This window comes from Dromiciops gliroides, chromosome 6 (assembly GCF_019393635.1).
Source record: "Dromiciops gliroides isolate mDroGli1 chromosome 6, mDroGli1.pri, whole genome shotgun sequence".
NCBI classification, from domain to species: domain Eukaryota; kingdom Metazoa; phylum Chordata; class Mammalia; order Microbiotheria; family Microbiotheriidae; genus Dromiciops; species Dromiciops gliroides.
The window spans coordinates 165,470,011-165,482,378 of NC_057866.1; the positions used below are offsets into that span (position 1 = coordinate 165,470,011).

At 36.9% G+C, this 12,368-nt stretch overlaps 2 protein-coding genes across 2 annotated transcripts in view; one reads left to right on the forward strand and one right to left on the reverse strand.

Moving 5' to 3' along the window:
• Positions 1–12,368, reverse strand: part of LRBA (LPS responsive beige-like anchor protein) — a 762,673-nt gene that overhangs the window by 666,937 nt on the left and 83,368 nt on the right. Inside the window, 5 exon segments of the mRNA XM_043969784.1 lie at positions 2,778–2,924; positions 5,150–5,269; positions 6,320–6,446; positions 6,531–6,652; positions 9,845–9,940. Coding sequence (XP_043825719.1) covers positions 2,778–2,924; positions 5,150–5,269; positions 6,320–6,446; positions 6,531–6,652; positions 9,845–9,940 — 612 coding nt within the window.
• LOC122730896 (60S acidic ribosomal protein P1-like) lies at positions 761–1,093 on the forward strand. Its single transcript, XM_043970450.1, has one exon. It carries the CDS (start codon positions 761–763, stop codon positions 1,091–1,093), a length of 333 nt encoding a protein of 110 aa, XP_043826385.1.

Sequence of the window (12,368 nt, forward strand, 5' to 3'; positions counted from 1 at the left end):
AAATTCTCAGAAATTATTACCATTACCATATTTCTTCAACTAAGATCTTCTAACATTTCAATCTTCACAATTAGTGATCCCTAAAGCAGTTTGTTAAAAATTGCTACTTTAATATGATAATCTGAATAGATGTTTACAATTTCAATAACCTCTTATAAACATACTAAGGAATATATCTCTATACAAGAATACAAGAGATAAATTTATCCAGAAACAAAGGCAATGGTAAAAGAAATTGTTTTAAGCTAAATAACTAGGGAATTAGGATTGACCTCATTGGATTCAGATTTTTCTTCCAATTCTGTTATTCAGTTAGAAATTCGGTATAATCAGTTAGAAATCCTACATATTGTGTGGTGGGAACAATCTCCGAATCCCTAACATGAAATAGCCTAACATTCAAGTCAGGCTAGTTTTTCCTTAAAAGGTATTAAAACTATCCTTAAGATTTGATTGGATCGAGGGCAGCTAGGTGGCGCCATGGATAAAGCACCAGCCCTGGATTCAGGAGAAACTGAGTTCAAAGGTGACCTCAGACACTTGACACTTACTAGCTATATGATGCAAGTCACTTAACCCTCATTGCCATGCAAAAAAAATCCAAAAAACCCCCCAAGATTTGATTGGATCCTTTCTCTTCAGTTGTCTGTAAGGTGCTTGGTTCTTCTTCAGAAGCTAAGGCTGCATTGGGGTAAACCCTCACTTCAGCTGGTGATTAGCACCACTATCAACAAGTCTCTCCTCATTCATCTCCTCAAAAATGGCTGTCTCCAAGCTCGCTTGCATCTACTCTGCTCTCATCCTTCATGACAATGAGGTTACGGTCACAGAGGATAAAATTAATGCCCTCATTAAAGCAGCAGCTGTAAATGTTGAACCATTCTGGCCTGAATTATTTGCAAAGGCCCTAAACAATGTAAACATTGCAAGTCTCATCTGCACTGTAGGAGTTGGTGGACCTGCCCCAGCAGCTGGTGGTGCTGCCCCTGCTAGCACAGCTGCCCCAGCTGAGGAGAAGAAGAAAGAGGAAGCAAAAAAAGAAGAATCCAAGGAGTCTGATGATGACGACGTGGGCTTTGGTCTGTTTGACTAAATTTTTTTTTTTTTGGAAAAATTAAATAAAAAGCTTAACTCAACTAAAACCAAAAAAAGATTTGATTGGATCAAAGAACTAAAGACTCACACTGTTTACATCTCTTCCTGGTGACCTGTGTACAAAATGGCCACAGGGAGGTCCAGGCAAGTCAGGCAAAGGAGCTTCTTTTAACTCAATCAACTGGGCAGCTAGGTGGCGCAGTGGGTAAAGTACTGGCCCTGGATTCAGGAGAACCTGAGTTCAAATCTGGCCTCAGACACTTGACACTTACTAGCTGTGTGACCCTGAGCAAGTCACTTAACCCTCATCGCTCTGTAAATAAATTAATTAATTAACTCAATCAACTAAACTGTTTTCCTTTGTAATATCCTTTTTTCACCAAGGCTAAACAACTCTCCTTTTATTATATATGGAAAGATCTATAAGCATCTCATTTTGGTTCCAATATCAAACCTAAACTAACAGGGGGCTGTCCTAGGTCAGGTCCAGTCCTGAAAAATTCTATAAAAAATATTTGGGGGTTGGGGGGGAGCTAGGTAGCACAGTGGATAAAGCACTGGCTCTGGATTCAGGAGGACCTGAGTTCAAAGGCAACCTCAGACACTTGACGCTTACTAGCTGTGTGACCCTGGGCAAGTAACTTAACCCTCATTGCCCTGCTCCCCCCCCCCCAAGAAAAGAATACCACAAATCAACACAGAATAGTGAAGCATACTTATTCTTATCTTAAATGAATTTTAAAATCCATGACATGTTTAGTTAGGTCAGAGTTTAGAGGAAGGGATTCTGGATCTTCTATTCAATAGAGAAGCACCAGCATCAACAGCCCCTCCCATAAAGAAGGCAGTTAAGCAACATAGCAGATACAGCATTAAACCTGGAGTCAGGAAGATCAGAGTTCAAATCCCATCTCAGATATTTATTAGCTGTGTTACACTCCTGTCTGCCTCAGTTTCCTCAACTATAAAATGAGGATCATAATAACATCTACCTCACAGAGCTGTGAGAATCAAATGCAATAGTAGGTGCTTAATGAATGTTTGTTCCTTTCCCCTCCTACCCCTGTTAGGAGACACTGCAGAATTTTGAAGTAACAATTTAACTACCATATAAAGAGTTAGCTGTAAAGTGCTTTTTTTTCCTGTTGTGTGTAGGAAAAGGGTTTAATACAGACCAGGTTTTTTTTAAGGCTTCTTTGTTAATGAGGAAATATACAAGTCTAGCCCTAAGTCTAGCCTTAAGATAAAATTAAATTTGGATTAATTCAAGTAGGAAGCTGAGGGGTGATCATAGCTGCTCCCAGACCCTCCTATCAAAATTCTAAATTTTCCATTTACACTGTCATATCTAACAGTTTTCCATGGTAGAAAACATGCAAAATGGATGCCAAAGAGCAAGGCAAAAAGCAATGCTTATTTCCATTTTCAGATATTGTTGATCCTCTATTTGGCCAAGCCAATATTGACAATAATTCCCATGTGTATTTTTTTTATTTAGTGAGGCAACTGGGGTTAAGTGACTCCAATATTAACTCATTACTTCCCAAGTAGTATTTTATCCCAACCTAGACTACTCAAAACCATCATTGAAGTTATTCAAAGTCTAAAACATTCACATTTTCAAAACAAACCATTTTAATGCTCAAATTAGTTAGACTGATTAGTCTGAAATATCAAAGTACCTTGTATCCCAACCCTAGTTGATAAACAGCAAAAATTTGAGCAGCATTGAGAGCTTCACTGAAAAGATAAACAGCAGTCATTTGCCCACAAAACACTCTATTGGCATCTGCCGTTTCCGAAGACCCTAAGAAGCACTTGTCAAATGTCTGTGGAAAAAACACAACAGAAGTTTAAATTAATCATAATGAAAGTGAAAAGTTATGTTTACTGGTAAGGCTAATAGGAAGATGCTGGAAATCAGGGGCTGAGATTTTGTTTTGTTTTGTTTTGTTTTGGGAGAGGGAGAGTATCTATGGTGTCTACTACAGGGCCAGACGGTTGTCAGTCACTTAATAAATAGTTTTTATTAATTGGTTATTATTAGAATTTGTTTCAGGCATTAGCCATGCTAAATTTCACACAAGTAGATGCAATAAATGTAGTTTACCTCTTTCTCTTATTACTACAGACTCACATCGTCTTTAATAAATAACAGAATATAAAAGCTCAAGGGCCATTTAGCCCAATGTGTCCCTCAAACAGCAACCTCTCTGAAGCACAGCTCCTGAGCATCCAGACTTTGCTTGAAGTCTCAGAGAAAGATCCCGTTACCTTCCGAAGGCAGCCAGTTCCACAAATGAGTGGGTCTAATTTTGAGAATGCTTATTCAGATATTGAGCTTACATTTTTTTTTTAAAGAATTTCTATGAACTGCTCCCACTTCTACCCTCTGGGGGTCAAGCAAGACAAATCTAATCCCCCTTCATGTGACAGGATTGTGTGAAGGACTGTGTGACAATCCTTCAAATAACTGAAAATATTTATCATTATCCATACTTAATCTTGTCTTTTCCAGACTGAAGATACCCAATTCCTTTAACAAAGCCATGTATACATAGCATGATCCCCTTACCATGCTGGCCACACTATATGGGACACTATGAAATTTATCACTGTCCTTCCTAAATACTGCCACCCAGAAGAAGAAACCAAAGTAGAATAAAGGGGCAGCATGATACAGTGGAAAGAGCAAAGACTTAGAATTCTATTCCTCACTATGCAAAGATACCCCCCAAAATGGCCTAGGGCATCCCATGTCATCTCTCCCAACATCAATTTCCTAATCTTTTAAATGAGGGGTGTGGAGACTGATGGACTTCTAAGGTTCTTTCTAGCTCTCTATCTGTGATCCTTCCTGATTCCTACATTCATCTGCTACCAACAGACATTAGGCCTCCCTTAAATAAGGTTGTGTGAGAGTAACAGCCAGGTGACTACTGATCTGTAACATGATAGGGAAGCTAACCTGTTAGTTACTGCAACCCAAAGTTGCCACCATAAACAGAAAACTAAATGTATTCACATAAAAAAAATTTTCCACAAAATAAATAAATGTGCATTGCCAATGATTTGTCTTTTCACTTTTACCAGAGCAGATGCTGCCTTTCCTTGATAACCATAAAATGACCTTGCATTCTAATTAGTTTCATGAAGCCACTATGGACTATCTCAAACTAGATTCCAAATTAGAAAACATAAATAGGATCTAAAAGCATATCTAGTATACAAAAGCAACTCAACTAAAAATATTAGACCTTTAACTGTGAATTACTGATGATTTCTCTTTCTGTTTTCCTTCATCCTGCTTATGTAATATCTGATTAAACTTGGAGTTCTTAAATAGAAATCAGTGTACAGTTTTCAGCGGGTCCATAAATTTGGATGGAAAAAACTTACATCTTTATTTCAATATAAATGGTTTTCTTTGTTTAGCCTATGTATTGTATTTTATGCATTTAAAAACATTATTCTGAAAAAATGGTCCACTGGCTTTGCCAGTCTGTCAAAAGTGTCCAGAATAGGGGCAGCTAGGTGGCGCAGTGGATAGAGCACCGGCCCTGGATTCAGGAGGACCTGAGTTCAAATATGTCCTCAGACCCTTGACAAGTCACTTAATCCCAATTGCCTCACCAAAAAAAAGGTCCAGAATAGAAAAAGAAAAAAAGGGGGGGGGGGGGGGGAGATCCTTAGGTCAACCTGAAAATAAGCCTGGACAGATAAATACTTTAGTATTATGGATCTAGGAACTGTTGTCATTTGGTAAGTTGATAAATAAGGTACTTCATTCTCTAAAAGCATATAATAACCACAAAAGGTTACCACATTAACATTTAGCTTTCTGACAACTTATTCTACTCACTGACACCCTTCTCCATTATCAATTAAAAAATAACATCAACTAAGGTAATAATTTTTTAAATCACCCTGAAAAAAATAATATATAAGATTTTAAACTGTTCATGTTATTCTATCAGAAGAATGATCTTATAAGGGTTCATAGTTCTACTTTAAACTTTTCTATTACTACTTTTAAATTTTTTAAACTACTCACATCACTAGTATTGACGAACCACGTTATTTCTCCATATGAAGCCAGTTCTCCATTCACGTAACACCGAAGCTCACTGTTTTTCCAACGGTTATAAATATGCACAATTGTTACCATGTACCACTGAATAAACAGAAATAGAAATCACTAAGAAATCCTAAGTTTTGTTCATAATTATGTTTACATAATACCAACTCATGGCCACCTAGTGAATGTATTTGGAGAGAATAAAAAGATAACCAACATGGTGTAGTACAAAAGGCCCTAGATTGGTCATCAGAAGAGTTAGGTTCAAACCACAGCTATGTAGCATTACCAGTATGTCCCAGAGCTTGAAAACTGAAATGAGTAGTTTAGAGAAACTGATCTCTAAGTTTCCTTCAAGGTCTAAATTCTATGACAAGCAGACAAGTACAAACAGTTCACTGACGTAACTGTATCTTCATCTGAAATTAAACAAGATCCAGCGGGCTTTCAAATTAAAAGGTTCTATATGAAAAGGTTTAGAAAAGCAACTTGATTTAGCTGTGAGTAAATAATAGAATGGCAACAACGCCTTAGACAAAATTGCTAGTTTTAATAACAATGCTATTTGCTGATACTATACAAATATTGATGCACTGTTACAAGTCAAAACAAAGGGTAATAGTATTGTATTTAAGATGATGTCTCAACTTAAAATATTTATATGCTGAAAATTCACTTGGCACCTATTATAAGGTTGGTTTTTAACTGTCAGCAAGAAAAGTTTCCCATTTTTTGACAGGAAGAAGCTAAATGTCCTACATGCTCTACAAAACCTGAAATGTGTTTTTAAATTTTAAACAGATGAAGCAAAACTGCCACAAGAGGTAGTTTTTCAAATTTAAAGCCATACTGATAAGTATACTTTTATAATTCCATTATTACTGTAACTTCCACCAGTATTTTTTTCAGTGGGCAAAGGTTTTTTCACAAGTGTAAATTATTGTTTTGTATTTTCAAAAGCAAAAGCTTAGTAATTAATTCTTGCAATTTAACTTAGTTTTCTCTCAGCAGAAATACAGATACTACTCACTTTGTCTTATAAGTTCAAAACCATTATTTATGCTAGCAACATAATTACTTACAAAAAATAGGACAAAACAGATATGCTGCCATAATCACAAAATACTAAAATAATTTACTGGATACCTTCTGTGGCTTGAAATCAAATTTCACACAGTGCTGGAACCCTTTTCCTTTGGATTTTATTGCAGTTATAATCAAACAACCTCCAACAAAGTGAGCAGAATAGCCAAGTCCTTTGTTTGTTCTGAAACTATAGGAGAAAATAAGTTTTTATAATATCTTTGATACATTTCCAAAATGAATGAAGAACCCTGGCCTAATTAAAAATACATACCAATACAAATAAGGTTTATCCTTATCCACATTGATGTTATTTACAGGGTCCATTCTCAGCCAGGTATGAAAGGTAAATCCATTCTGGTATGGCCATTTGGCTATTGGAGGTAATGCAATAGCCTAGAGAAAAAGATGTGAATCACTCAAAGAGCAATTACCTAGTATTCAATTTAATCCATCTCTTAAGTACTTTTGTAGACAATACTTCTTGTTGTTTGTCCTTCATTCTCGAAGAGGACCATGACATCGGGAAGTGATGTCATGACTTGCACTGAAGTGGACTTAAGTGAGAGAGGGCTATGCAAGGTCACCAACCTCACTTTCTCCTCCAGAGAAATCTGGGTCCAGTGGCAAGATATACATTAGGATGACTGGAGATGGCCCCAAATGTTTAATGCAATTGGGGTTAAGTGATTTACCCAAGGTCACACAGCTAGTAAGTGTCTGAGGTAACATTTGAACTTAGGTCCTCCCAACTTCAGGGCCAGTGCTCTATCCAATCCACCACCTAGCTTCCCCTTACAAGATAATATATTTGAGGGCAGCTAAGTGATGCAGTGGATTAAAGCACCGGTCCTGGATTTAGGAGGACTTTAGTTCAAATCCAGCCTCAGACACTTGCTAGCCATGTGACCCTGGGCAAGTCACTTAACCCTCATTGCCCCACCAAAAAAAAAAAAAAAGATAACACATTTGAATGTATCTAAAGATAGTTGGGACAGCTAGGTGGCACAGTGGATAGAGTGTCAGTCCTGAAATCAGGAAAACTAATCTTCCTGAGTTCAAATTGGGCCTCAGACACTTACTAGTTAAGTGGCTCTGGATAAGTCATTTAACCCTGTTTTGCCTCAGCTTCCTCATGTATTAAATGAGCTGAAGAAGGAAATGGTAAACTACTCCATTATCTTTTAAAGAGAACCCCAAATAGGGTCACAAAAAGTGGGACATGACTGAAACTGAACAAAAAAGACAGTTGAGTTTTGTAGGTGATGGGTTAGACAACTCTGGCCTAGAGTACTGAATATTTACATGACTTACCCAGTGTCACAGAGCTAGTATCAACATAGATAAGACTTGACTGCAGCTGGCACCAAGGCCAGCCCTCTATCTACTATGAAACATTGCTTCCTATTTCCTATTCCTAAAACAAGTTCCCTACTCATGTTAGTCTCAAAAAATCCTTGGATTCCTTCAAGAATCAGCCCCAGTGCCACCTCTTATGAGGGGAGTCTGTCTTGATCGTTCTAGTTTTTTTAATCCTTACTACTTCCCAAAATTATTTTTACTAAATTGTTTTACATACTGTATGTCTCAAAAGATTATAAGGTCCTGGGAGACAGAGGCTCTTTTTTATAATCATTGCAAGTACTAGCACCATTCCTTGCCCATCGTGGGGTACTTTATGTTTCTTACACTTGTGGAATTGAATTTAAATACATAATTTATTATCTGTCACAACAATATAATTTTACTTGAATAAGGAATGAGAGGGCAAGGGGATCATTGGTCCAGATCTGTGATTTCACAGGTATAGGAAGCTCTTGGGAAGGTAATCCCCTATAGTAAGGCAGATCAGTCAATATTCAACAAAGTATAGTCTTAAAGAGAAGGCATGGGCACTAAAATGTTAAATGACTCACAAAAGATCACACAGACACTATGTGTAAGCAGTAGGACTTGAACCCCTGTCAGAAAGGTGAGTTTTCTACCCATTCACACTTTCCTCTATGATGAGAAACATATACAAAGATAAAATGCTAAAATCATCAACTAGTTTTTGTTTGTTTGTTTGCTTTGCTTTTTTGCAGGGCAATGAGGGTTAAATGACTTGCCCAGGGTCACACAACTAGTAAGTGTCAAATGTCTGAGGCCAGATTTGAACTCAGGTCCTCCTGAATCCAGGGCCGGTGCTTTATCCACTGCACCATCTAGCTACCCCCAAACAACTAGCTTTTTAAAATACCTACTACTGAAAGTTTTCAGAAAATATTTAGAAGACCAACAATGCCACGTTCAAAATATCAACAAGCAGGGGCAGCTAGGTGGCGCAGTGGATAGAGCACCGGCCCTGGAGTCAGGAGTACCTGAGTTCAAATCCGGCCTCAGACACTTAACACACACTTACTAGCTGTGTGACCCTGGGCAAGTCACTTAACCCCAATTGCCTCACTAAAAAAAAAAAAAATCAACAAGCATAGTTGATAATGTTAAAATCACTAAGAATTATTTGTACAATCAATACCATGTCGGCAAATGAAAAATACTGGAAAACAAAAAGTCCATATAACATTTAACAATTTAAATATCAATTTTAAAAGCATTCATATCTTTTAGAAGCTATCATTTAGTTATATCCAAATGGGAATCAAAAGAAAAATTAAATTTTTTTTAGAGATAAAAGATTATGCTCAGAAATTGAAGAGAAATGAAAAATCGAGGGGAAAAGATTTTGAACAAAATGTAAGAGGACAAATGTACTAAACATTAAGTTAAAATTCTTAGTTATTGTGGGCCAAGGACCTAGTGGAATGGGGGCCAAGAACCTAGTGGAACTGGGGATGCCTTGAGTCAAGCTCCCACACTCCCATAACAACCATATTGAGCAGTTGTGAGGCAAAAGACAAAGTGGTAGATTTGGGCAATCTGAATTAATTTTGTCCTTGGAATTTTTTTTTTTTTTGGGGGGGGGGGGGGAGGAAAGGGGAAAAGTTCCTGAGACACCAGAGATCTTTATTAACTATTTTTACTCTCTTTAACTGAATCTTTTGTCTTCTTTTACTTTCCTGTACCACTTCTTAATACATTGGTTATTGCTCTCACCCAAGAGTTTTGGATGTTTTTATTAAAGGAATTGTTGCCCTGAACCTTGGAGTTCTGAGGGATCCATTGCACTAGTCACAATACAGTGACCTCATTAACTGTGCTATTACAAATTTAAAACATCTTTTTCATTCTCTTCTAGTACTTTGTGAAAACAACTAAGCCAATTTTTATCATTTGTTTGTTAATACTAAAATACAAGACTACTTAGGTTGTACTCCTTTGGAAAACACAGTAAGCCAGCATCAAGAAAATTAGTCCAGCATGCTCCAAATAATTAGTCTAACTCTCTACAACAGATGAGAATTGGTAATACCAGAGGAAAAGTGATAAACTTAGAATAAAGGGTCTAAAACTGAAAAGGGCTGGGACAGGCAGAGAAAGGTCAAAGGGGAAAATGTAAAGGAAAATAATCTAACTTTTTAAAAAATATAACTTAAAGTGGTCACAGAAATGGGCCACTTATCTATTTCATAATTAAGAGTAACTTACCGCAGCACTTTTCCCTGGAAAGTTGAAAAAGGCATCAGGACCATATTTCTGAGGTATGTGTTTTAACACAGACAGCAACTTCCCAGCATGAGGAGGCTATTAAAATAATCAAGATATCATTCAAGAGCAAATAAAAAATGTAATCTATATCTTTTAAAACATACATGAAAATACCAATGTTCTAAATGAAGTAGGCTAAAATAGGCTTTTAGGTGGCTTTTTCCAATACTTTCGAAGCAATGCATTATCTAACAGATAAGCATTCATCACAATAAAGATATCTCAAATGACCAAAGTTAAATAGTTTACAGCAATCGCTAATATTCTATGAAAATAGAGTTAATGCTCGAAGTTTCTCTTTGTCCCCCTATCCATGTCAGGCTGTCATTTTTTGCATCATAGAAACAAAATTAAAAATAATTTTAGTTCAATCAACAGTCAGGCTATTGTTCATAAAATGAATGAATGAATAAGACTTATTTGTTTACTATATACAAAGTCCTGTAGACACAAATAATAAAAATCTCTAGCATTTATATAGTCCTCTAAAAGTTTTGAGAAGCACTTTATATACAATATTTCACTTTATATAACTAATCCCTGCCCTCAAACAAAAGAAAATAACAAATTTCAATCCATAACATGTGAACAATGACATTTTTTAAAAGCTATTTGCTAGTCAAGGGAGATCATGGTCTATAAATGAAATGGTGCAGGGGGAAAGAGGGCTCAATTTGGAATCAAAAGACCTGGGTTAGAGTCACAGCTCTGCCACTTAATAGCTGTGTGACCTTGGGTAAGTCACTTAATTTCTCAGGTGCTCAGCTCTTCATCTGAAAAATGAAGGGCCTGGCCTAGGCTACATGAACTCTGTGCCCCCTCTCTAAATATATTATTCCAACATCCCATGAAATATACTCAATCTTTTCACTAAAATGAAAACAAACAGATATATGTTGTGGCAATCTTCCCCTTTAAAAGACAAAAAGATTGATTTAATTGGATCAAATTACAAATAAGATTATAGATTCATATTTTTTTTTAGAACTAGGAGATTGTTATCATGTTAGGACCAGTTCAACAACCCTTTAGATAAAAAGGAAAAGACTATATTCTTAATGATTAAGGCAGCTATTAAATCTCACTTCCCCATTAAGAGAGGATATTATAATTACCACCACTCATTTCCTTTAAGTCACTGCATTTTTATATGGCAATATCAAATTCAAAGGATTATGTAGAAAAGGTAAGAGCAGTGTATGATGATTTCTACATTTGGAATAAATAAATATTTAAGATGCTTCTCCTACAACTTCTTTCTTTAACCAGTAACTTTAACAATTACTCACATCTTATAGTCTCATAAAATTAGCCAATATGACTTTCAGAAAACCTAATAAAATAACATTTCCCAGTACAAGAATTTTGAGTAAGAAGATACCATCTATCACAAGTCTGTCAACAAATATTTATCAAACACATGTATTTATTAATATAGTGTTCCAGACACTGTGTTAATGTCAGGTATACAAAGGAAGGCAAAAACATAGTCATGCCCTAAAGGAACAACTATTCTAACAGTGGAGAGAATATGCAAACAAGTACGTACATAAAAGATACATGTAGTGTAAATGGAAGGCAACTGCAGAAAGAAGGCACTGACAGTGGCATATAATACAGACACTTTAAGACACTAGTTAGTTATTTGGTATATGTGGCTAACCTTACTAAGGTCATGGCCCCTCACATCATCCTCCAAAAAAAGTTTTTCAAGGAGCAATGGTCCCAATCTTAAGGCTGGAAAATAAAAATCCCAGGGAACTATGTACTTCCTCATAAATCACCTTCCTCAAATATCCAACAAGGCACTTTAACCATAGGGAAAATACACACACAATCACAATCAATCAGTGGTTGGATTGTCAATGATGCTTGACAATTTCTGTTGCTGTTGTTTGTCCTTCATTCTCAAAGAGGACCATGACATCAGGGTGATGCCGTGACTTGCAGTAAATAAGATTTAAGTGAGGGAGGGCTGTGCAAGGTCACCAACCTCACTTTCTCCTCCAGAGCCATCTGGGTCCAGTAGCAGGATACACATCAGGATAAATGGAGATGGGCCCAAATGTTTAAAGCAACTGGGGTTAAGTGACTTGCCCAGGGTCACACAGCCAGCAAGCATCTGAGGTGACATATGAAGTCAGGTTCTCCTGACTTCAGGGCCAGTGTTCTATCCACTGTACCACCTAGCTACCCGCTGCTTGACAATAAAAAAATGGGGGGGGGGGGGGCAGCTAGGTGGTGCAGTGGATAAAACACCAGCCCTGGATTCAGGAGGACCTGAGTTCAAATCCAGCCTCAGACACTTGACACTTATTAGCTGTGTGACCTTGGGTAAGTCACTTAACCCCAATTGCCTCACCAAAAAAAAAATTTTTTTTAATAATAATAATAATAAAATGGGGGCAGCTAGGTGGCGCAGTGGATAGAGCACCGGCCCTAGAGTCAGGAGGACCTAAGTTCA